This window comes from Aplidium turbinatum, chromosome 18 (assembly GCF_918807975.1).
Source record: "Aplidium turbinatum chromosome 18, kaAplTurb1.1, whole genome shotgun sequence".
NCBI lineage: Eukaryota > Metazoa > Chordata > Ascidiacea > Aplousobranchia > Polyclinidae > Aplidium > Aplidium turbinatum.
This window is the reverse complement of record NC_137489.1, coordinates 16,026,499-16,051,905: the sequence shown is the minus strand read 5'-3', so window position 1 is coordinate 16,051,905 and position 25,407 is coordinate 16,026,499. Positions and strand designations below refer to the sequence as shown.

At 39.2% G+C, this 25,407-nt stretch overlaps 2 protein-coding genes across 2 annotated transcripts in view; both read right to left on the bottom strand.

The window, feature by feature from the left end:
- The window catches only part of LOC145787481 (palmitoyltransferase ZDHHC9-like), a 30,944-nt gene extending 28,906 nt beyond the window's left edge, over nucleotides 1-2,038 (bottom strand). Inside the window, exon 1 of the mRNA XM_082599229.1 lies at nucleotides 1,917-2,038. Within this exon, the coding sequence (XP_082455355.1) occupies nucleotides 1,917-1,987 (71 nt within the window). The 5' untranslated portion in view covers nucleotides 1,988-2,038. The remainder of the gene's footprint in view (nucleotides 1-1,916) is intronic.
- Nucleotides 2,039-3,770: 1,732 nt separating this feature from the next.
- The window catches only part of LOC145787210 (uncharacterized), a 36,931-nt gene continuing 15,294 nt past the window's right edge, over nucleotides 3,771-25,407 (bottom strand). Inside the window, exons 18-35 of the mRNA XM_082598934.1 lie at nucleotides 23,222-23,408; nucleotides 22,588-22,625; nucleotides 22,007-22,199; nucleotides 21,648-21,743; nucleotides 20,852-20,946; nucleotides 19,988-20,143; nucleotides 19,485-19,734; nucleotides 19,161-19,382; nucleotides 18,726-18,926; nucleotides 18,279-18,367; nucleotides 16,656-16,764; nucleotides 16,152-16,256; nucleotides 9,710-12,989; nucleotides 8,593-8,761; nucleotides 7,833-7,970; nucleotides 6,449-6,500; nucleotides 6,000-6,138; nucleotides 3,771-4,890 (exon numbers count right to left, since the gene is read on the bottom strand). Of these exons, the coding sequence (XP_082455060.1) occupies nucleotides 4,728-4,890; nucleotides 6,000-6,138; nucleotides 6,449-6,500; nucleotides 7,833-7,970; nucleotides 8,593-8,761; nucleotides 9,710-12,989; nucleotides 16,152-16,256; nucleotides 16,656-16,764; nucleotides 18,279-18,367; nucleotides 18,726-18,926; nucleotides 19,161-19,382; nucleotides 19,485-19,734; nucleotides 19,988-20,143; nucleotides 20,852-20,946; nucleotides 21,648-21,743; nucleotides 22,007-22,199; nucleotides 22,588-22,625; nucleotides 23,222-23,408 (5,682 nt within the window). The 3' untranslated portion in view covers nucleotides 3,771-4,727. The remainder of the gene's footprint in view (nucleotides 4,891-5,999; nucleotides 6,139-6,448; nucleotides 6,501-7,832; nucleotides 7,971-8,592; nucleotides 8,762-9,709; nucleotides 12,990-16,151; nucleotides 16,257-16,655; nucleotides 16,765-18,278; nucleotides 18,368-18,725; nucleotides 18,927-19,160; nucleotides 19,383-19,484; nucleotides 19,735-19,987; nucleotides 20,144-20,851; nucleotides 20,947-21,647; nucleotides 21,744-22,006; nucleotides 22,200-22,587; nucleotides 22,626-23,221; nucleotides 23,409-25,407) is intronic.

Sequence of the window (25,407 nt, the reverse complement as noted above, 5' to 3'; positions counted from 1 at the left end):
CTTGACAAATTTTGCTGCATCTTGCTGTGATAGCCTACTCGTATGATTTAATTTTGTAACGAATCTTGCGTTATCAATATCATTCGGAGATCAAAGCCAGACATTGTGACGTAAGACTTGAAATAAGATGCGCAATTGCGCGTGGTTAGTGTAGAAGTACACCGGCACCGTACTCCCATCGATTCTTAGTGAAAAATTCACCTTTGTTACACTGATTCAATGTCATCAATCGTTGAAGCAACGTAAAACTCGAAAGTTTTCCTGCTTGAATGGAAGTAAGGGATACAGTATTAACATTTTCTAGATGCGCGCACTAGAATGGGCGGGAAATTATATTCTCGCAACAATTGTTCGTGCTATGCAAGCACATTTGAGCAACTTGTGTTTCTTCTAAAGACATGTATGGCTGGTTTTGAGTGTGCTTTTGCTGGCCGATGTTTATCGGCGAAAAATAGCTGATACGGTACCGTACGGATGCAACCTAGTTCGTACCCTGAACAGTTCGTACCCTCAGTTCGTACCCTGAAAAGATCGAGAGAAAACATTAAAAAAAGCGGAAGTCGCTGATCGCAGTTTCCGCAAAATTTTAAAATTTTCCCCCTGAAATGATCGAGGGAAAGATGGCACAAAGCCGAAGTCGCTGATCGCAGTTTTCACTAACCCTAATCATAACCCTATCCTAACGCTAACCCTCGCTCATCGCAGTTTCCGCAAACATTTTTCCGCAGTTTCCGCTAAGCCTAACCATAGACTAATCTATGCTCTAGCCCTAACCTTCGCTGATCGCAGTTTCCGCAAACATTTTTCCGTAGTTTCCGCTAACCCTTACCCTAACTCTCTAACCATAGAGTAATCTATGCTCTAACCCTAATCCTCGCTGATCGCAGTTTTCGCAAACATTGTTTCGCAATTTCCGCTAACTGCAGTTTTCGCTAACCTTTACCTTAACTATAGAGTAATCTATGCTCTAACCCTAACCCTCGCTGATCGCAGTTTCCGCAAACATTTTTTCATAGTTTCGCAGTTTACGTTAACTGCAGTTTCCGGTAACCTTTACCCTAACCATAGAGTAATCTATGCTCTAACCCTCGCTGATTGCAGTTTCCGCAAATATTTTTCCGCTGTTTCATTTTTCCGCAGTTTCCGCTAACCCTAACCCTCGAGTTTGTTTGCGAAAGCTCCGATCAGCGAGTTCGGCTTTGTGCTATTAAACTGCAATCAGCGACTTCGGCTTTTTTTAATTTTTTCTCTCGATCTTTTCAGGGTACGAACTGAGGGTACGAACTGTTCAGGGTACGAACTAGGTTGCACCCGTACCGTACAATATATCGGCTACATCTGATATCGGTCGAGCTCTAACTCTAACCTTACTTAGAGTAATTTATGCTCTAACCCTTGCTGATCGCAGTTTCCACAAATATTTTTCCGCAGTTTCCGCTAACCCTCGAGTTGTTTGTGGAAACTTCGATCAGCGACTTCGGCTTTGTGCTAATAAACTGCAATCAGCAACTTCGGCTTTTTTAAATTTTTTTTCTTGATCTTTGCAGAGTACGAACTGTTCAGGGTACGAACTAGGTTGCACCCAGGTTACTTGACATTATAAAATGTAAAGGTGAGTCCCATACTTGATCAAAGCATCGGGGGATGAGAAGATAAGGTTCTTATTATACTAAGCCTTCAGCACTAACAGAGTAGGGTGGCCAGTTCCTTTCCCTCGGCCATCTTTACTTCAGCAACTACGCCCACCCAATTTATTACACCCGGGGTAGAGGTGAGCGGTGTTTTTCAACAACCAGCTTTAAGCTGGGAGTCGAACCAGGATTGCATGATTGGAAAGCGAGCGCCTTATCCACTGCGCCATCCCACCGTTGCATAAATCTATAAGAACTAACAAAATCGAGGCTACAGTAGCCTACCTGTTTGCAAGAGGAGTTCCTTCAGTTATAACAGTATCTGAAGAAACTATTTCAGCACTTTGACGTTTCATTGAAAATCATAACTCATTCCATTGTGTTAATTAATATAAACAAATTATTTTCCAAGAAAACAAGCCAAAAATCTGAAAAAATAACTAGCTTTCAATTCATCAAAATATTAGACTGAAATCAACATAGCCTATCCTATGGTACCGTACGGTTCAAGTAGGCTACGGTACGTTTGTTACATAAAAAATCGCACAATCCAATCGTAAAGCCAGGCCTACTCTTTTCCTGGTTAAGGTTTACCAGTTTTCAACGTGCTTTTTCGGGCCACTGTCACCGCCACCTTCTGTTGTGTTCACTTCATCATTCCCAAATCCCAATTCCCATTTCCCAATCCCATCCCCATGAACAAGATCTCATTTCATTTGATAAGAGACCAGAGTTGCCCGATTCTTTGTTCCTGCTTTGGGGCAAAGAATTGTCTGTTTTTGCTTTTTACTCTGATACAAGGATTTGGCACTGTTGCAAAACCTTGAAAAGTTTATTACAGGAGAAAGTGTGAAATAAATTTTAAAAACAGGTGATCAAAACTAAACTTCGGTTTGATGTTGTCATTCTGTGCATAAGCCATTGTCTCAGAGTAAAGCGACGTGGGGTGAACGCAAAACTGAGAAAAAAAAACGTTTTTTTCAAAAAGTCAAAACCAAAACAACGATTGATATGAATGGCACTAATTCACTGGAAAATTATTTTTCAAACCTTGCAAGGCTTTGTGCATTTTAAATTGGCTTTGTCCCAGAGGGGGATGGAACAAGTAGCCTTAGGGAGAGGGAAAAGATTTCAAGAAAACATAAAGTGTAGGTTTACATCAATTTGACCTTAGCCTAGAAATAGGCCTACACCATAAATAAAATTACTTTTCTGTATTTTAGGAGAGAGAGATTGCCCCAATCTTTCTCCCCTCCATCCTTGGATCCGCCACTGCTTTGTTCGTGTAAGTTACCGTAGAATTTTTTTCGTGGAGCTTTGTTCATCATGATGATAAATCAATTTCATTATAAGTTGTATTTCATTCAGGGCTGTGGTCAAAGTCGTATAATTGGAGGGATTTTGGCGTGTCCAGAATCGGAGTCGACCATAAGTTATAAACCGAGGAGTTAGAGCTTGTAGGCTATAGTTTTGTCCGATTCCACAGCCCTGATTGGAGGGATTTCGGTGTTTCTGGAGTTTGACCAGCTTGAAACCGAGAAGTCAGAGTCGTTTAATATTTTTCGCCCGACTGCACAGTCCTGGTCTCTTTCACCGATCATCGACACACTTGGCAAGATGCCCCAGCCGATTGACATAACCTACCAATCGTTTATTTTTAGCCTACACTTTGGATCGCATTTATCGAGTTTTTCATAAGGTGTCACAACTCTACGAATTTCGTTTAGACTACCGTATACTTAATCTTTTATTTCGGCGTCAAGAACAAACAAGTTTTCGAAATTAAGCTTTTGGTGATAGAAAACTTTGACCTTCTCGTGGCAGCCTATTCAATCTATTTTTGAAGCCAATAGTTCCTTTTTACCATTTTATTTTGCGTTTCTCTGCGTATTATTAGAATAATGATTGATACAAATCACGCGGTTTTCTGGCCTTTTGACAATGTCAATTTTACAAGATCAACTCCGTGTAGCCTAAGTTATAGCTTTGGTCACAGCGGTAAACCATAATCTCTTCGTGGGAAAATTGTAACATAAAGTTCCCGGATCCGTTCGTCTGTATGTAATGACCGAAAAGAAACACTCTTCTGAAAACGTCTATTCGAAAATTGTATTTCTGTAAAAAATAGCCCACTGGCTGTCGAAATTGGGGTGCAACGTGATACACCACTAAATTTGTCACTACAAAACAAATTACTTGGATAAAGACGGAAATTTCGTCCAGCTGGCAAGCACTAAGCAAAACAGTTAAATATGCGATCAACTTTTAAGCAGCAATTTTAAGAATGACGAGAATAGATTGCAATCTTCCAAACGCACGTAGGCAGCTGCTGTGACGTAATAATCCATATGCATTGTGAAGCAATTCCAGCACCTGTTGTCTTTGGCTTACACCATATCTCGTAATTGAAGATTTAACGATGATGTAATGTTATGCTGCAGCTGCAATGTTTTACAGGTCTTGCAAACGATGGTGCAATCTGCTCATTTTTTAGAAATATTCCATTACGTAATTCGCTTAGATTCAGTAGACCTGAACGGTTTTATATGACGTTTGATTTGGTGAACAATTGTCTGGAACAAGCTTCAACCTCCACAGCTTAATCACCGCGGGCAGGGTCGTTGAGAAGATATTTTGGGCCCGGTACCAATGAGATTCTTAGGCCCCAAATCAAAACATTGATAAGAAAAACGCACTGAACCCAAAGAATACGCTGTGGTTTCTTCATGTTGCTGGGACCTTAAAATTATCCTGCACCCGGGTTCTGTCAACGCTACTGACTGCGGGAATATACGCACAAGTGCTAAACAACATAAAATTGTGTCATGCAAGTTTATTAAGTAAAAATAAAAACAAAACGCCACTAAATGGCAAGATGGTTGGCAAATACTCTTGGTCATAGACAATAAAAATTGGTGCAGCAGAGCTCATGAGCGATCTTTACACTGTATACACCTAAATTGTCCGATTTCTAGGCTACCAAACAAGAAGAGATCAGATCAGCTCGTAATAAGCAAAAAAGCATGCTAAAAGAAAATAACCAATTGAAAATAATTGTGGTCGGACATGGGCTTCCAGCAGTGAAGCATCACGCCATCACGGTTTCATGACACATGGTGTGACGTCACATTTGCACTTTGTGACGTGATCGACTTTCAGCGTTTCAGAGCTTCCATCACTGCAGTCTATCTGGTATTGCTTTTCTTTTACCGTCACGGCTTGGCAGCATCGACAGATGGAATCGAAAGATTTCGTCTTTCTGTTGAAATTTAAGAAAATCGATCAGCAACAGGTAACGATGACATCCCTATAATTTTAGATTGTTTTGTTTTCTGTGGTAGATTTGGTCATAATGGAGGCACTTTATTTTCTGCATTTCGACGTAACCGCAACACACATTGTAAAAAACACATCGCAAACAAAACTTCAAAATGTCACTCTTCCATAAAACCTTGCCTAGTCTTTCCAAACTTAAATCTATCACAGTTTTGTTATCACATTACACAAGTCTTCGCGTCCTAACATAAAAATAAATCAGCCAAACTTTGTGTCCACAACTGTCAATTGTTTGACAGAAGAAGGAAACCCCAACCGCAAAAGCTGCAAATAAATTACTCAGTCAGAGCAGTGCCAGTCTTTGGGGTGTGCAAACCGTGCGATCGCACAGGGCCCACAAATTAGGAGGCCCGCAATTTACTCAGAAAATGCAATAATTTGTGTCATTTCCAATGGAAAAAATTCAATTCGATTCACAAGCAAGTACCGGTATCCTTGAAGTCAGTTGCGGCTTTAGGATGAGGCAAGTGCTGAGATTGTCGCGTCGGGACACCTTTACAAGCTTACATGCTTTTAGAACACCCACGACATTTCACCATATGCCAAATAGTTAACATTGCACTGTGACAACAGAATCTCGTTTTGTGGTAATTGCATTTAAATAGAATACATGTTACTTTCATTACAAAACCATCGCTATTATGCCATATGTAGTTTTAAAAATAAACATTTAAAGGGCCCGGATTTTTTAAACGCGATGTATCAATATGCCACCGGACAGCACCATTTTACAGTAATATTCATACTCAAATTTTTGTTGAACATGCTTTCAGAAGTCAGAATGCACCAAATTCAAAGTAATTTTTCAACATTTTCTGGGGGAGGCCCCCAGACCCCCTTCCGCTGGGTGTCGCCTTCGCCCGCCGGCCGTCAAAACCCCCTCCCCTTTCAAAATACCTAGCTACGCTACTGAATTGGATCATTGTCATTGGGGGCGGCAAAGCATATTCCGCACAGGGCCCGAAATACCCTAAGACCGGCACTAATCAGAGAAAAAATATTTTTTTTGCCAATCATTATTTTGCTTCTCACACGTTGAAGGTGGAAGAAGTTGCACAAGCTCCGGAACAAAGAGGTACATTGATCTTCTCCCTGGAGGAGCAAGTGGCTGATGTTCGATGGCTGGTGAAGTGAACAACTTTGTAGTTGTCCGTGACAGAGCAAGATTTGCCTGGAAATCGAAAGATATTTTAACTCTCCAGAATAAAACGGTATTATATTAGGCTACATTATTGATACCATAGAACAAAACATTACAATATTATTCGCCTTTCACTAAACAATAAGAGTACAGTATTGTGTTTTTTTTCAAGGATTTATTCGCTTAGGCCTCGATGAAATGGATACCAGTTAGATTTTATTCAAAATCATAATATTGCAGTGAGCTTACTCTTAGAACAATAGACTGCACTTCAGATCATCCTTTCGAAGCAAAAACAAACAAATAATGTTCCGATGAACAAGATACGGAAAATACTCACATGACTTGCAGCAGCCATCAGTCGAAATATTTGCTGTTAATCCGCCTCCTTCCTATACAAAAACCATAAAATTGGTGATCCTGTGAAATTATTCAAATGCTAGCTGGTATGTGGCAGCAGGCAACGTTCGTTCTCACCTTTGTATCAAATTCTTCCGTCTTTACTACTACAAAACTTAAATTTGTTTGCAACTTGAAACTGGGATGTCATATCAAGGTTGGTGAAATGCCAGGACAAGGACACAAAGAACAAATTGAAATACAAATGCCAAATGTAAGGTTTTAGCGTCTCACACGGCTTCGCCCCGAGAGCTTCGGCAAATCTAAAGCAGGGAGTGTCATTTAGCCGCAGCCAAAACGATCGTATCTTCATTGTGTTACAAGTAAATCCTTTTTCCTTTCTCCAAACCAATGCGAACTGGACATTCAGTATGCACGGATTTTAATAGGTTGCTTTACTTTTCACAAAACACGCCTAGGCTACAATCTACGCTCAAGTAAACGGAACAAAGCGTGTTAGAAATTTCTTTGTACAGTAAGTAGGCCAATACCATATCATAAACTCTAGTCATGCAATATAGCCTCATCAATAATACAATATTTCATCATCCGTAAACAAGAATAAATTAGAAGTTATTATCAAAAGAAAAAAAAGCTGACGAAGAATAACGGTGAAAGATATACTAGAAACAAAAACTACAAAAAACGCCTAAACAGTGAATCGATATTGAAAATGTATCCTGCATGTTTGAAAAAAGTTTCAAAATCGTTTTATTTCCATCGTTTCGATCAAACCCGGAAAGGACCAGTCCGATGCTCATAGAAGGTACACAGCCGTATCTCGGAGACGCAATAATAAAATGTTAAAGATGAACAGTTGAACACTATCGTTGGCTTTACACGTAGACTGGACTTTTAGGACGTACAAATTAAAATTAATGCCACTGGATTTGATACTTGGGTTTGGCGCAAACCAACCCATAGCCTACTGATTTGTTTTTTAACTTTAATGCAATATGCCAATCTAAATTGAAATCTGGTTTGATCATGTGCCTATTACCTTGTGCGAAAACGATTCGTTGTATTGCTCTTTTTAATATTGAAACAGAGAAATTAAATACTTATTTTATAAAATGATTATCCACAACTGTACTTCGAGAAATATTAAATTGCTTTATCTGCATGAATTCCAACTTAGTATGCTTCTACTATCTAACAAAAAGTTTTGTGTCTGTCCATAGTTTATCGAAAAAACGTTCAGATAAGTTTGTAATAAAACTTATAAAATGACTACGAATAGAAAATACGTGCTACCATTTATTTATCTATCATTAAACAGTTTGAACAGATAAAGTGTCTGCGACTAAACTACAGCTTAAACTCACAGCAAAACATTCTTGTTCATCGATATGTTCACACTGGTATTTTTCCTTCTTGCTTACACTTGGACATTCATCGTAGTTTTCTTGAACGCATTCGTTGATGAAGCAGTGATCGTCGACGTCACACCAACTTGTTCCAACCTGTTAAAACCAGTTTATAAGACTATTTGAAAAGCAGTTTTTAAAAATTGAAAAGTAGCCTAAACAAGACTACATTTTTTCAAGATGGACGTCCAAAAATAACAGGTGAATTATAAAATAGACAAGGTCGGACTGAATGAAGACGATGCGATGGACAGAACGAGATAGAGAATAGGAGTGAAAGCAGTCGCTGCAACGAAAGAATCGACCATTCTCACAAGTGGGGACATTGTAGTGATCCATTATTGCGTCAAATAAGTTTCCCTTTCTTTAACTATAGTGAACCAGTTTAACCTATATGTTATTTCAAAATTTTGACGCAATAATGAATCGCTACAACGTAACCGAATTCGGATGATGACGAATAAACGTGTTTTGCGTTGATTTGAAGTTCCAACATGTAACAACTGAAGCAGTGAACTCCTTATTTTGATTTTCTATTTAAGAATTTGTTAATTATCAGCATTTATTTTTGTTTGTAGATTTAAGAGGGAAACCCATTCCACATTCTAACGTAGTATTTTTTACTTTTCCATTAAGAAACAAAGTTTGCTATATTTGTAAATTCCTTTGATTAAATTCAATGAGCAAATATTTTAGTAATAGTTGAAAAGTACTTTACCGGGTATATGCCGCTATCTGTAGCACAAGCAAAACATTTGCATTCGTAGATAGCGCAACACTCCCAGATCGGGTTAATGCGCACTCTTCTTTCATGGAGGCCACACGTGAAATTGTTGACCTTGCACACTCCTTTCAATTCACTCATCGGTTTACATCGGCAGCCGTAACTGAAAGTAAAGTAAGACCCTTGTTTGCACAAGCTAGCTCAATAGTTCGCAAATATCACTTTGACATGAGCGTGACAGTGGCCGGCGCAGACACACGGACTAGCCTACTTCCAAAACTGCAGAAGTAGTCTGCGATTTGCAAATAATAAAATGCACCTATCTTTTTGTTATAGAAACTAAACTACAAAAATTTTTACGAAATAAACTAGTTCTTAGAGGAGAATCAAATTCTGAGTAAACAATTCACCACTGAAGTAAACAAATGAAATAACAATGCTACAACAAATCAAACGCAGATTCTCTATTTTTATGAGTTTTAACATTTCTGTATACTTTTTTAAAGCCAAAAACAAAACAGCAGATCAAAAACAAAATCTTCGTTAGTGATTTGGATCGGTTATCAACCATAAGCTATACTTTTCTAATGATCAATTGATATCGCCAGCATCGCATTTGCTTCGGCAACAAAAATTTACATCTGAAGCAATGAACCTGGCTTTTGCAATAGGTCAGATTTAATAGATTTTGAAAATTTTATCCTCTGACGGAGAAGGCATTTTTGCAAAGTTTATCCAGGCAGTTCGCTTACTTGTAGTGGATTTGAACAACTGACGCAGGCACAGTCACCGAAATTGACAAAGTAAAGTTTTTTTGTCTGTGAATTATTCCACTCTTATGTGCTAGTGAATGGAAGACCGCCTTTGAAGTACGTTGCTCACGCACCGATAGAGTTGAACCATCGTTACTTGGTATTGCTGTTATTCAAATGAGCCATCGGGCGGACAAACTTTATTTTATTATAATATGATCTAATAAAATAGATCTAAAAAATATCAATGCTGGTCAAGCTCAAAGGTCGTTAAAACTGAAAAAAGTAGACCACAACATTTAAGTTTCACAATTTCCAGCTACGTTAAGAAAAGTTAATAAAAAATCCTTAAGCCTCACCGTGGACAACAATCACTTGTTTCAGATTGCGGGGTGATTTCAAACGTTTCTTCTTCAACTTTACATGTTGGTGACCTTGTAGGACATAAGCTTCTGTCACAGGCGCAATTGTAAACCGGGCAACAACCTGTGTCGGTTAGACGTCTAACTTTCCGGTAACCAGCTTTACAAGAAGTGTCATAGAGGAAGCAGGCAGACCTCAACTCTTCGCTTCGAATACAAGCAACTTGGTACATGGGGCAACATTTATGGCTACTTTTCACTTTGATCAACCTTTCTCCTAGCTGCAAAGAACTGTTTAAAGTCTGATAGGTAACATAATCACTTCCACAGCAGGACATATCTTCACTGCATACAAGCTTAGTCTCGGGGCAAAATTCTTGAAAAGGGTTTTCTGACTTTGTCTTGTAGCAAGGATGAGAGGTTGTGAGGGTTGGCTGGGTGGCACATGGCTTGCGTGCGCAGATATACTTTGGGCAACATTCTTTCTCACTGCTGATTACATTTCCTTCCTTGCTCATTCCACAAGTTTTATTCCACTCCGAACAAATTTTCGTCAGCACATCGTTTCCCACACACTTGTGTGACGTCATGAAACAACAGGTATTGCTAGCGTTTTTAGTAACGCAATTATTTTCTGTAACTTCATATTCCGTTATGACTTGCAATGGAAACCGGTTACGGTCCTTCCCACATGGTTTACAAATGCATCGTTGCACTGGGCAGCACACACCCTCGGTGTAGGTTACGTTTAATGTCTGATACTCCGAACAAGTCAGCACTGGCGGGCATGATTCTATTGTGGTAGTGAGAATGCTGAAACAAAAAGGACCCACTTGTCTTTTTTTGCAACGCTTAGACATGCATGGGTTATTTTGGTCTTGAATGTAAGCTCCCACTACCAGCTCCACCAATGTGCCATTATCGTCTCGATACTCACATGTTGAACTGACAGGAGTGACGGTATAACAGCCATCATCCTGTCTTCTTCTGTTGATGCAGGTGAAAGTTTCACAAGAAGATGCGACCCATGTTGCTCCAACCGCATATTGCTGATCACCAAACTGGCATACCTCACAAACGCACCTTTCCTTCTTGCAGCATTGCAAAGCGGTGAAGCAATTCAAATCGTCGTCAAAGTACTGGTCTTCAACCTCTATTTTGATGTATCCTCGCCTGCAAGAAACCACCGGACACTTGGAAGGAACACAAATGGGAAATTTAAGCGGACAGCAAACCTCAGAGTTATTGAACACTAAAGCATTCCACAGGCATAAAGGAGGGCCAGGCCGGTGATCTTGGCATATGTCACGTTTACACTCATATCCTGGACAGGTCGAATTGCATTGTCCTACTGGTGATGTTGCTGATACTTCAACAGAAGAATAACACGGCGGACAACGGCGAGGTTTCTCACAAAAGACTGGATCTGACACGCAAGTGACATCAACAACACAGCCACATACATCTCTTGCTTTGGGGATTGCTTTACAGCCTGGTTTAGCTATGCAGTCTTTGATAGGAAATACAGGGCAAGAGTCTGGACATGCACAGTATGTACTAGGGCATGCAGAAGTTCGGTGTTGACGAACTTTAGGAAACGTGCAAACCAAATCAATGTTAGTTTTTTGTGGACAGGAGCAGATATATTCTTTGCAACAACCCTTTCTTTTTCCGTTCAGTATCAGTGATTTAGGAGGCACACAATCAGGAGGCGGATCACATTGATCCTCATCACATCTACAGTGGAATTGAGGACAGCATTCAAAATCGGATGCATTTCTTTGCAGCTTGTACCCGACGTCACACGCCGGCTTGTAATGCAAACAATGGGAGGATTTATCGGCATCCGGGTCACATATAACCTTGTACATCTGGCAACACTCGCTAGCGTTGCCCGTTTGCACCACTACTTCTCCAGGCTGTAGTTTGGCTAGCAACGATTCTTTAGTTTCATAGTTGGAGCCACAGCTTGGGCATATGCATTGGACTTTAGGGCAGCACACGTGGTCCACTTCATGAGCTGGAACAGTCTGATGTATTATTATCCTAGGTGACTGACAAAGCCTTTTCATAATTTTGTACTCTGCACAATGATCCAATAAGTCATCATCAGGATAACATTCACATGCTGCAAAACAACCAGAAGAGTCTTTGACTGGAACTGGCTTCTGCCCAGGCAAGACACACATGTTATTTGCATTGGGCCTGACAGCCGGTAGACTGTATTGAGCAGGAATACTGTCACACACGCACGAGTAGTCCATGCAGCAAGAGCTTGCTTGTTTCGTTTCTTTAAGGAAAGTATGTTTTGGACATCGCGCAGGCTTAAGGGGACATGAACGTTTATCACATATGCACTTGTATGAAGAGCAACATGTAGCTTTATAAGTTCCAGTGGTCGAAGGTTCTGAAAATGATTTGACCAAGCTATGCAAACCACACGTTGGTGGTGGTGGGCATGCGGATGGATTGCACTCGCAGCTGAGCTTTGGGCAACAATTTTTTCCAGAGTGTGAAACAACTTTAAAATAATCAGCATCACACTTAAAATTGAACTCCGGGCAACGCATTTTGAGCAGGTCGCTTGGAAGACATTCACACTTCTCAATAGGACAGCAATTGTTCGTATCATGAGAGTGGTAACGAGTAACTTTTTGTTGGTTGCCGGAGCATCGCAAAGAAAGTTCAAGGGTGTGTGGACATGTTTTGCGCCGGCATTTGTAGACAATACAGTTATTTCTGCACTCCCCGATGCCAGATGAAGTACTCTTGGATGTTGCTAAAAGCTCTTCGCAAGCAGAGCATATAGGAGGAGATGGACAGTCTTGTGATTTAGAAATGCATTCCCATTTAAGAGGGCATTTGCAGTTGTCTGACGAAAACTCGGTTGCATGAACTTTACATCCGGGTGTCTGAGAACAACTGACGCCTATTGATGGGCATCGACAGACGCAATACGGTGTTTCACATTTTCCTTCACTTGTTTCCAATACCTCGTAAAGGCTATCACAAGCAGTTATAACAACTTTTGGACAAACACACACTTGTTTTGGACAACAAACACCTTCTGTACTGACATAAGAAGGAACGTAGGGGTGCTCGCATTTTGTGTGATACAAGCATGGCTTGCGTTGGTACACGGTTTGCAATAGCCGACATTCTGCAAAGAACTCATCTGGAGGACACAAATACTCTCCACAGCCATCAAGACTATCAGCTGTGTCTCCTGGATACATGCTCTCGTTGGTCTCCGGATGGGAGCAGGTTGAGCTGCATTCTGCAAAAAAAAAATCTTTTACGTTAAACTTACAAAAAAAGTTTCATTTATTAACACTAAAAAACAACAGCGACAAACAAGTTGATACTGATCAATCAACCGATTTTGAAAGGTTTTGAGTCGCTCGTTTAAACCAACTGGGATTTAGGTCATTCATGCTTTTGTTTGAGCGTTGTTGACGCACACACGCAACTGTGGTTCTACAGTACATTACCGAATTTTTGTCAACCTAAGAAAAGTAATACTCGCATTTAATTTTACTACAATGAGTATTTCTTCAAAGGTATTGTTACAATTGATACACATTAGGGTGGGTCAAAAAAACTTTTTTTTCCAAAACATGGCGGCAACCCCTTCAGATTATGGGGTTGGTCCTAGAAACTCCCCAAAAAAAATTTGAGCAGGTTTGTTCAAGTATTCGCCAAGCAATGGCCCTTTGAAATTTTCAGTATAGGCCATATGGGAAAACTTATGGTAAAAAAAAATATTTTTTTTGGGGAGTTTTTTAAGTGATTTTTTTATCTCTATGCCCTTGCTAACATCTAAAATAATCATTTTTGACTGAAATCACCACATATCTGGTATCTATCGATGTTTAAAAGATACAAGAAAAGTTTAATTTGATCAAAAATAATAGCAATATTATGCCTATTTTTGTAAGGGCAATCTTAGTTGAAAGCCTGAACACCGTGTCAAGGTGTCGCCCATCATCCAGGTTTCTCTTATTTGCTATTAGATCAGGCAAACGAAACTGAACTAAACTCCCAATACGTCAATAATTATATCTTGGAGGATGACAATGTAGCTTTTTTGAAATCTGGATAATCCTGCCTTGCCCTTTCTACGCAATGAAGAATTACATTTCTTTCTTCTGCATCATGGGTTAAAATCCCTTTGTACTCTTCCATAATTCTCACTTCTCGGTCTGCTACATTGTTTACAACTTTGATACTCTTTATCACTTTTTCCAATCTTTTATAATTCTAAAAGTCCGGCCATCTTTCTGCTGCATACTTCAAGAAACCAATGTCTCCCATATTGAATTGCAGCCTATGAAATAATAAAGCAGATCTTGCACCAACAAATTCATGCAATTTTGTGTCAGCAGAGACCAAAGGAAACACTGGGTTTTGTTAGCCAAATGAACACCATGATTTTTTTGGTAGTTGTGATACAGCTTGTAAGCATTAAGCAAGTATCTCTTTATCCTCGGTGGAAAGCTGATGTGAGCATAAAGCGAATGGTACCAGCTCTTCTGTCAAATACCACATGTGGCCCGTGAAGGCTTGTACGGCGACATTACAATTCCTGAAAATTCAGTTACAAAGGTATACAGTATACTCAAGCATTTTCTTATAAAAAGGTAAATCATTGACAGCCGCTTCAGAAGCAATGGGACACTGGAACCAATAAGGAGCATAAAAAATAGCAACAAATTTCCAGAATTGTTGAAGACTTTGCAAAATGTGTGGCTCCAAGTCTAGTTGGTTTCGCAACAACAGAATCTTCAATGCGTAAATAGGTGTTGACATCCACACAACTATCAAAAAAATCATGATGTTCATTTGGCTCCACAAAACCCAGTGTTTCCTTCGGTCTTTGTAGACACAAAATGGGATGAATTTGTTGGTGCAAGATCTGCTTTATTGTTTCATAGGCTGCAATTCAGTATGGGAGACATTGGTTTCTTGAAGTATGCAGCAGAAAGATGGCCGGACTTTTAGAATTATAAAAGATTGGAAAAAGTGATAAAGAGTATCAAAGTTGTAAACGATGTGGCAGACTGAGAAGTGAGAATTATGGAAGAGTACAAAGGGGTTTTAACCCATGATGCAGAAGAAAGAAATGTATTTCTTCATTGCGTAGAAAGGGTAAGGCGGGATTATCCAGATTTCAAAAAAGCTACATTGTCATCCTCCAAGATGTAATTATTGACGTATTGGGAGTTTAGTTCAGTTTCGTTTGCCTGATCTAATAGCAAATAAGAGAAACCTGGATGATGGGCGACACCTTGACGCGGTGTTCAGGCTTTCAACTAAGATTGCCCTTACAAAAATAGGCATGATATTGCTATTATTTTTGATCAAATTAAACTTTTCTTGTATCTTTTAAACATCGATTGATACCAGATATGTGGTGATTTCAGTCAGAAATGATTATTTTAGATGTTAGCAAGGGCATAGAGATAAAAAAATCACTTAAAAACGCCCCAAAAAAAAAATTTTTTTTTTTATCACACGTTTTCCCATATGGCCGATACTGAAAATTTCAAAGGGCCATTGCTTGGCGAATACTTGAACAAACTTGCTCAAATTTTTTTGGGGGAGTTTCTAGAACCAACCTCATAATCTGAGGGGGTTGCCGCCATGTTTTGGAAGAAAAAGTTTTTTTTGACCATTGTGAATTGAGTCGAGTTAGTCGGTCGGGGGTCCAAACAAGGAGCTGTGGTTGAACATACAACTGATTCAATTCTTAGTGAGAATTGTAAATTTCTTTGCAAGAGCCTTAAACATGCGCTCAATTAAACCAACCTATAAGAGATTAACATAAATTTAATAAAATGGTACACTATTGTCATTGAAAACCAATGGGAATGCTTTTACTGCACGCTTGACAAAACTGACAAAACTTGACAAATGAAAAAAAGAGAATTTCGACACTTTAAACCTTGATTAACGTAAAGTCAATAGAGGATCCGCGTAAAGCAGATACAAAAGCATCTAATTTAGTGAAAAAAAATTGAATGCAGTAACATTGACAACCTTTTAAAGTACATGTAGTTCAAACAGAAATAAAAAATGTTGGGTGACCAACTGACCATTGAATTTCCGCCCAACATTTTCTATTTCTGTTTGAACTACATGTACTTTAAAAACTTGACAAAACTGACTCTTCCAGTAAAGCAAGTTTAATTGCACAGTTTCTAATCGTTATTCTACAAAAATTAGAGTTGAATTTACTGGCAAAAGCAACGGTCGAAAACTCTGTGGCATGAATTAGTGGTGCGATACTGATGAGGCCAGACTTATGGGCGAAACACGTGGTTGCAGCGGCCAATTCTTGCCACACTCGACCGCCGAGAGACATATCTCTTTTATTTCAGATTTTGATTAAAGGCTTTGCATTTATCATACTAGAAAAACATGGAGACTTTTCACTCACGGCACCCGCCCGAATAAACTGGGCAGTTACAAGAATCAGTTTCGTCTTCCATCGCACGTTGCGGTGAACCGTCGTCGCAAGGTGGAGGCAAAGGGCAGCTACAACCTGGCAATGTCATAAAGAAAAAAGGGAACATTAGCCTTCTGTTTATCTCGGGTTTGTGTGACTGAGAAAACAATTGGATTGCATCAAACATGGCACAAACATGAAAAACAAGACTCGCATTTGACTTAAAACGTTTGACTTCATCCAACAATAAAATTCTGATTCCTTGAGATATTAATTCACATCTTAATGATAGCCTATTGAATAAATTATTATCAATTAATAACGAACTCTACAAAAGCATCATGTCAGCATGCCACCAACCAGCAGTTAACGCCATTTAATAGTTAAATGAAACATCATGCTGCACGAACTGCTTGCAAGAGAAAATCCTCTTATAAAGATTGAGATCAAAAAGAAACTTCCTTCTTTTTCCTGCTGTCCAACAACGCAACTCACATGTCATGTTGATGCATTCCTCGCTACCGTCCCTCTTCAGAACATAGCCGGGCGGACAGAGACATTCGTCAGTGTAACTCACACCACAAGGACCGAGAGTTCTTGTAGTCTAGAAAATGTTCTCATTGAAACTTTTTACAAAACTTCAGAAACAAAGTTTTGTTTTTTAAAAGCTTAAAGAATTGGTTCTAGTAGGCTACACACCAACCACAGCATCAGTGAATAAAAAGGTGTCTGTCCTTCACTGCACCATAGAATAGCTACTGTACACAACTAGATTGCTGCTTTGGTAATAAGCCTACTTTGCTTTTATTTAGGCTATAATCGTGTACAATAATTATTGTTATCATGTATAGGAACATACAGTCATTACAAAACCTACAACACAAGTTAACATTCAAATATTGGCAGTGGCGGCTCGTGGTACTTTTAGCAGGGGGTGCTGCAACCGGAGGTAGCCTACTGTATACGTGAAAGAGCGAGCGCCAAAGGCGCGATGCCAAGGGGTCTAGGGACATGACCCCCATAAAATTTTACCTTATTTTAGTGGTATTTCATGAATTCTGAGGCTATTTGAGCACTTAATTTCCTGATGTTCAACACGTTTAAATAGGCTTTTTTAGCATGTGACCTTTGGCCTTAACTTATTATCGTACCGGTAAGTTAACAATGAACCTAGGTTAAATTTAATTTAACAACAATAATGAAAACCTAGTCAAGCTTTATCTTTTCAAAAGCAAAGCACATTAGTCTAACCATGTAACAGCATCAGTCGCACTCGCAGCCACCTAATATCGTGCTTGAAAACAACAGTAGCTAGCCTGACCACGTGACCAGCAACTGCAAAATTTGCAGTTCGAAATTGTGGGATTTGAAGCAACCTCAGCCAAAATATGACGTCACAATTTATCTTTGTTCTTCTTTTATAAGATCGCAACTGCAGGGCTTGCAGTTCAGAGCTGCCAAATACAAAACTTAAAAAATCATAATATTTTTTAAAACCTAGAAATTATGAAACTTCCAGTAGATAGGATCTATAGAGAACATGAGAAAAAACGTAAAATTAATAAAAAAAATAAACTACTGAAATGTGCAGGGGGTGCTGCAGTTGTGCAGTTTCTATGGACGAGCCGCCACTGAATATTGGAACCACGTGGGAAAGGATACCGAATAGTTAAAGCTCCGCCTTCCGGTGGCAAGTAAGATACTTCGATGTCTAAGGCAAAATTTCTCAACTCGTTTGAGTCAGTGGATAACCAGAATGGTTTATCAAATTTTGTGTATGTCCAAAGGCCAAAACGTGTTTAAAATTAGGCAAAACTTCACACAGACACTTGATACGCAACCCAGTCAGACAAGGAGAACGATACAGCATTCACGTTGGATGGATGCTGCGGAGCAAACTGTGGACAATTGAAGCAATTATCCGAAGACAATGCTTCGTAAGTAATTTTTTTTAGCAATTAAGCAAAGTTTTCTGCTAATGATAAACCGTCTTCTTAACACTCTACAACAAAAAATGCCGCTGACATTTTTAATAACTCAAAATGCACCTCTGGGGGTCCACACACTCCAGTTGAAAACTCCTGAACTAAGCTAACAATAAACATAAAAATAACGTACTTCACTGATGACGTCATCACAAGTTCGCTTAACCAAGCAAGCGTCAACGCAGGCCACGCGGATTTGTATTCCTGGGCAATCGAGCTGATCTGATGACGTTTGTAAAATTTTGTCGTTAATTAACTGACAAAAATGCTGCAGTAAAAATGCCATGAAAGAAAAAGTTAGAAAAACCAAAAGTTTAATTTGGATCATAAGTCAAATCGTAACAACTACGCTAAGTTGTGCCGTTCTAAACTCATCAAAACCCCCTCACTTGTCTACGAGTTCTATGTTAATGGTTTGCTGACAAAGATAGTTCATTAAGTAACGGTAAACTTGACATGACAGTGCTAAAGCAAGGGTATTCAGGGTGAAGAAGTAGGTATGAAAAAACATGGATATTTGCACTCAAAAGTAATCTGCTAACTACACTAGCATATGAATGGTCAAAAAAAATCTAATCACCTTCCTTGCAATTCAGTGCGTTGAGATAGTCCCCACAGAATCCTTTACTCCTGCAGGATGCGATGTGCTGGTGGATGAATGTTGAAGTGCAGGGTGAACACTGCAGGCTGATTGTCGACGAAACCTCGCTGGATTTGAAGCATTGGGACTTATGGCAAAGATACATTACATCATGAAGAGTAGTTTCTTCTTGGCATTTCTCTAAAATATTAATTGGTTCTAACACAAGCAAGGTTTTGTTTAAAACTTTGCGGCTTTCAAGGTTAATATTGCACGATTTGCTGTCAATAATCAGAGCCCTTGTTTTAAAACTTTGGCAACTTTGTCGCCGAAAGTCAGAGCGGTTAAGAACGCTAGTTCGACGCCTTTCAAAAGCAAGCAGTTTTGTCTTGAGACTTGGTTGTTGACTATTTTGTTTAAAAAAAAACAACTTACGAAAAATCGGGTTGTTCAAAACCAAACAAGGGTTGGGGTAACCCAAGTCAGTACAGTCACGGCATGTGACACAAGGTGGTTCCCCCTTGCATCTGTTTTCTTCACAAGTTTCTCCCAAACCACAAGCCAAAGCGCAGCTTCCGTTATCAGCAAACGTTTCCGCAAGAGGAATTTGCAAATTCTCACATTCTGAATGCTTGGTGCCTCCCAAACTGCAATTACCTGCGCAAAGTTCATACAACACAAGCTAATGCATTTTTGTAATTTAGTTACAAAATCAGCGTGTTTACCATGTCGAAACAAATAGGTCCACAGAACACTTACCACAAACTCCTTCAGTCCCTCGTTGATTTAGATTGGATGACAAATCAATTTTGAAGACACCAGTGGCAGTGGAATGATTTCCACTCAATGGGTTATAGTAATAAACGGTCAATCCTATTTCTGCTATGCTCAGAGTAGCGGAAGTCACGTGAGGAGAAAGTGTGCTGTCTGCAGGGAATTTCCCTTCTTCGATAGTCAAAGACACATCTTCTCCGTCCAATCGCTTAACAAGTTCTCCATTCCATGAAACCTACATGAGTAGAGTGACGAACTTCATTGGGCATATTCGGATACAAATTAGCCTAACCGATTACCAAATTAGCCAATGTTAGTTGAAGACCACTTCTCATTTATAAATCTTTATTAAAGAAAGTGACAAAAACTTGCTGGCTGAAAATGTTTCAAAATTCCGAAAGATATTTTAAATCAAGTTTTTATTTTCCAACTTCTACACGAGATCAATAAACAACCAAATTTCCTCTAAGCAGGAAACTAAACCATACCGTGCCATCGACTGAATTAATTTTGAACACTTCATCACGATATCGGATCAACATCTCCTTCAGACACATCTGAGTCTCACTGAACCCTCCAGAAGAGACGAGTTCTTTGCAATGAACGTTTTCGGCGGATACTTGGTACACGCTGGCACCGATGCCCTGAAGAAATGTTTGCGAACACTTAGACAAGAGAGACACAACACAAACGTGTGAACGTGTACTTCAACAAATCAGTATTTCTACCATTTCAATCATTTCTACCATTTCAATCATTTCTATCATTTCAATGATTTCAATCATTTCTATCATTTCAATGATTTCAATCATTTCTATCATTTCAATGATTTCAATCATTTCTACCATTTCAATCGCCGAAACGGTGTGCACTGTCTGCAGTTATGGACACTCTTGGCTTATGCCGATTGCGCATTTTACTGGAGGCACCTTGCTGTGCATTGCGCGAAGTTCACTGCTTGCAGTTTGAGCACTTTGGCAAGGTTGGCGGTATAGTACCATTTTTTGGAGCTTGGGTTCCACAAATGGGAAAACGTCACACGGAGGTCTATATCTCCGTGGCCATACCCAGTGTACCTACTGCACTGAGAAGGCCGAAAAGCCGAAACGGTGAGCACTGTCTGCAGTTATAGTATTTACTTAGATGTACTGTACTGACACGTTAGCAAAAACACTTCAAAGCGTCATTGAAAACTCTTTGACGTAAATTCTGTTACGTTGTGGAAGTTCATCGTAGACTCAGGATAACTACTTGGCTCAGATAAATAATTGTACACAATACAAAGCATTGCTAAATTTCAATTTTTCCTTTACCGCAGTATTTCACCGTTTCAATCTGATGATAAGTCTCACCTTGGTGATGATGTAAGAGCAGCCAGACGAAAAGCTGACAGTGTGTTCACATTGAAAAGTTGTCACAGTTGGAGTGCCTAGTCCGGCACACTCGCCTGGAGAAGACAAAAGTTGATGATAGCTTGTTTGAGGAGGTTGTGTTTCAGAATCAGAGAGAAGGGAGAATTGGTTAAATTTAAACTCGGAAATAGATATATTTTTAAGGCAACAAGCAGCGGTTGAGAACTCTGTGGCATTAATTTGTGGTGCGACACTGATGAGCCCAGTCTCATGGGTAAACACGTGTCTATCGCTGTCAATTCTTGCTACACTCTACTATTAATGGTAGGTCGTCAAGGTTGTATGTTTTTACAGTGGCGAAGGTTTTATCAATAAATTATACAAGTTTCCTAACATGACTGATTTTGTTTACTTTTTATGTTTAATTGTTCAGTTTCATCCTCAATGCAGGATCCTTGTATAACTTTTCACCCTCAATAACATCAAGGAATCAGAACAGAGGTTGAGAGACATCAGCGTCGATTTCATCACGTACGTCAGCATGTTGTCTATGTCAGTGATATTGTGTATGTCCTATAGTTTGCGCATCAAGTGTGAACTTGTAGAAATATGCATCTCATCTCTCTACGTTATAATATAACGCATACGCTATGCATGCAAAATTATAACCTCTGGGTTTTCACTTCTCAGCAGTAACACCCTACAATAAAAAGTAATGTTTTTAAATGTAAATCTTTGTCACAAAAGTAAAGAATGCGCACACAAATTGCGCATTCGCATTTTCATGTATACTCACAAAAGCATTGGTAAGCGCGACAGCAATCTGTTTTGGAAACAAGAACTCGTTTCTGGTCGGATCCACAAGAATCCACCGATACACATGGCTCATCAACTAAACATAAATCGAAAGAAGTTTATTCTAAACGTTTATCATGCATGTGTGGCTGCCTAAGTTCTTAAATCTAAATCATATTTAAATGCCTTTTTTGCGTTTTCACCATACACCTTTCTTTAGTGGGAATAAAAAATAAACTGAGATTTTTTTTAATGCAGGCTACATATTGCAAATCACCGACAACGTGCAATAAACAAAAATATTTCACAAATTTAACGTTTGCAGCAGAAAGTCCCAAGACTCACGACTCATAAACTTACCACAGCGATAAACCTTCCCGCAGCATTCGTCGTAATGCAATACTATCTTCTTTTGGCATGCGTCGCAAATTGGGGGGTCTTCACAAGGGTCAACCGGCAATGGGGTAGAGATGGGGCAGGCCGTCAAGTTGACGCTTATTATGAGAAGTTTGCCGCACAATGGGTTGGAAGGGTCCGGAAAAACATCGCCGACCTGACAAACCAAACCGACAATGAAAAGTTTAGTTCAGGACAATGTGATTCTCTCCTACCTGGTGATACAGTTCGATATTTCCTTCAAGAAGATTCCCACAGTCTTCAGCAACACTAGTTAATTGACATCTTTATTTTGGTAGTAAAAGAAAGTTATTTGTGTTGAAATTTATAAGCTATGGTTGGGTAACCCGATACACGGACATGCCAATACAGTATCTCGCTGTTACAATATAAAGTGGCAAAATATCCTGACATCCTTCAAAATATAACCCCTGTCACAAGTGCACAAATTCATATATTGTGTAATCTAGAACCTTGAGTTATTAAAATGAAAAAGGTCTCACATTTCAAATTTCGTCAAAAACCAACCGTGCAGGGAAACTCACCTGATACGTTTTCCCTTCAACGATTGCGTATTTGCATTCTGTTGAAAAAGATAATTATTAATCAAGAATTAAAAGAGCCCAAAAAGTAATTTATTAAAAATATGACACAATAACGCAATACGAGCAAAGAAATTAGAAGCAGAATTGGAGAGCAAGGCAGATGAACAAATGATTTAGAAAAACAAAAAGTGAAATTCGTAGAACAAGTTTTGAGAGGATCAGCAGGACAGCTGCGTCAAATGATCACTGAAGGTATGGTAGAAGGAGAGAGGTGCAGGAGAAGGCTTGGGAAAATGATGTACAACAGTGGGCTGGCTGGTGGAGTATCGGAGAAACAAAAGAGCAGAAGATTAAAAATTGTGAAAACAATTAAAAACCAACCTTCGGCTCGGAGGTGGAACATGATGATGAAAAGAAATGATAAAATATTCAGAAAAAATGCAGAAAGAGATTTAAACTAATTTAATCAAGATCGTGTTGAATTAAGATCATTGAAACGCTACTGGGAAGGTATGCCAAATATTTCCACCATTTTGATTGGATAAAGCAGAAATTGCAATATCTAATAAAAATGCTAGTGCCAACCACCTATACTCTTTGACTATTAAACCACATTTGCTCTTAAGTGCTTTACCACAGGAATAAGTGGAACAACATCCTCCAGGAAGAGGTGGAATCTCCGACAAAACAGAATCTCTTCCTGAACACACAGGAGGCTCTTCGCATTTCAAGTCATCATTTAGTATCACATCGAAGCACTCATCGGAAGAATTGGGTTGGCAAGTGTAGCTATCGCATTCGTCTCTCCATTTCTCATTGGGCTACGAACAATGAGAAATAGGGTAAATGCTGTTTCTCTGGACTTCATCTCTACTAGCATTTCGCTAAAGAGAAACTTACTCAACACACAACTCGCACGCACTTCAGGACCGCTTTCTGTTTAGTGTCATAAGTGGATGGAATGATGCACAGACAACAAGACATCAACAATCGGAAATTACACTCTGTCAACCTCGGTGACCAGGTCTGCGTCAGTGGTTCAAAGTCTCTGCAAGTATGCGAAACTGCCAGAATTAAGCTCTAAAAGAAGATTTCTCTGTCCGAGGATAAGGCTTCCCTCAATCAATCATACTCATACTTAAAAGCAAAATGGCTGGAAGCAAAACAAATGATTTTCAACGTCAATACTTTGGGATCCATACGTTGTCCTAATTTTGATTCAAAAAGAATGAACAATCAACATTAGTTTAACTAAGTAGACATAACAATTAACAACAGTTTTAAGCAATATTTTGTTATTCAGGTCAAAAACATGACACTGGTCAATAATCCTTTTGATGTCAAGAAAGCTTCAACGGTGTTGGGGTATTATAGGGGTCGCTGGCCAGCTACATAGCCGAGTGGTTTGACGTTCGTAAGGTCTCCGGTTCGACACCGTTCAAGAGTATGTGGTTGTGTCTTTAGCAAGACAATTAAAGACACGCCGTTGCTTGCGGAGTGGCGCTCCTTTCCCTATAGCCAGGGTTGCCAAACCGTCCTTATTTTTAAGATTAGTCCTTATTTTAAAGGGCAATGCCTTAGAAAAAATTATTGTTCTCACTTTCAAGAAATGTCCTTATTTTTGACTTGAGTCCTTCTTTTATGATACTGTATTTTTAATAATACAAAACTTCTATGTTTTTTTGGAATATATCAATAAGTGGTATCGATTTGAGAAGCATCCAACGCACATCAACTGGATCTTGCTAAGAGATCAAAAAATTGAGTACAAGGAAGTTAAAGGGTCGGCACAGCAAGTTGATTCGTCAATGGCAATAAAGTATGAGTCCTTCGATAAGGTCTCGGCTGTTAATGTTCTGTTCAAGAAGATTTCAGATAATGTATTCCGCAAGGATGAACCTGAGAACACGTGGATAAAGATCTTTACTAAAGACGACTCTCTTCCGTTGCTCTACAGCTAGTCAGCATCATCTTCTCTCTCCCGGTCAGTAATGTGTTTGTGGAGCTAGTGTTCTCTCTTGTTTTGTCTCAGCAGAGCAAGAAAAAGAACAGACTTAGTGAAATGACAATCAAATCCCTGCTGCAAGTTTCCTGTATTATTGGGCGTTATTACTGTGAAATTTTGTTGAATCAGTTGATTAATATATTAGGTGACGTTGTTCTGGAACGGTTGTTGGTTTTTGAATTCTGTCTTATTTTGAGGTCCGTGTCAATGGCAACCCTGCCTATAGCCCTTAATTTCTCTCGTGTACAAACAGTACGCTACTCTCGAGAGAAATGCCTATGGCTACGGTCTGCTGAACTGAACTGGGAGTTGTTGAACTCGAAAATAATAGATTTCTTCAAATTTCCTTTTGTTTTTGAAGAAAATGTCTAAAAGGCATTATCAAGTTTTATTTTCAATTGTTGACTTGTGTAAGTATTGTATATTTGTAAGCATTTGTAAGTATTATTGTAAGCTTGTATCCTTTGTGCATCCTTCTCTTGCATCATAGGCCACCCGACGGATGTTTACAGGTAAACCCTCTCTTTTTCTTAAAAATCATAATCCGTTAATCCGAATATTATATTTCATCATCAATATGTTTCTTTCTCGTATTGAGGGTTGGGTACAATGTGCCATTGTTCTCGACAATTAGATGTTCGTACTGCACTATTCCAACGTAGTTTTGTCCATTTTGTGATGTTTGCTGTCCAAATCATTCTTTGTCTGCCTTTGTTTCTTTTCTCATTGATCTTCCCTTCTATTAATGATCTTTGTAACGAGCTTTGCCTTATTGTGTGTCCGAAATACTTCAATTTTCTTCTTTGACTGTTTGT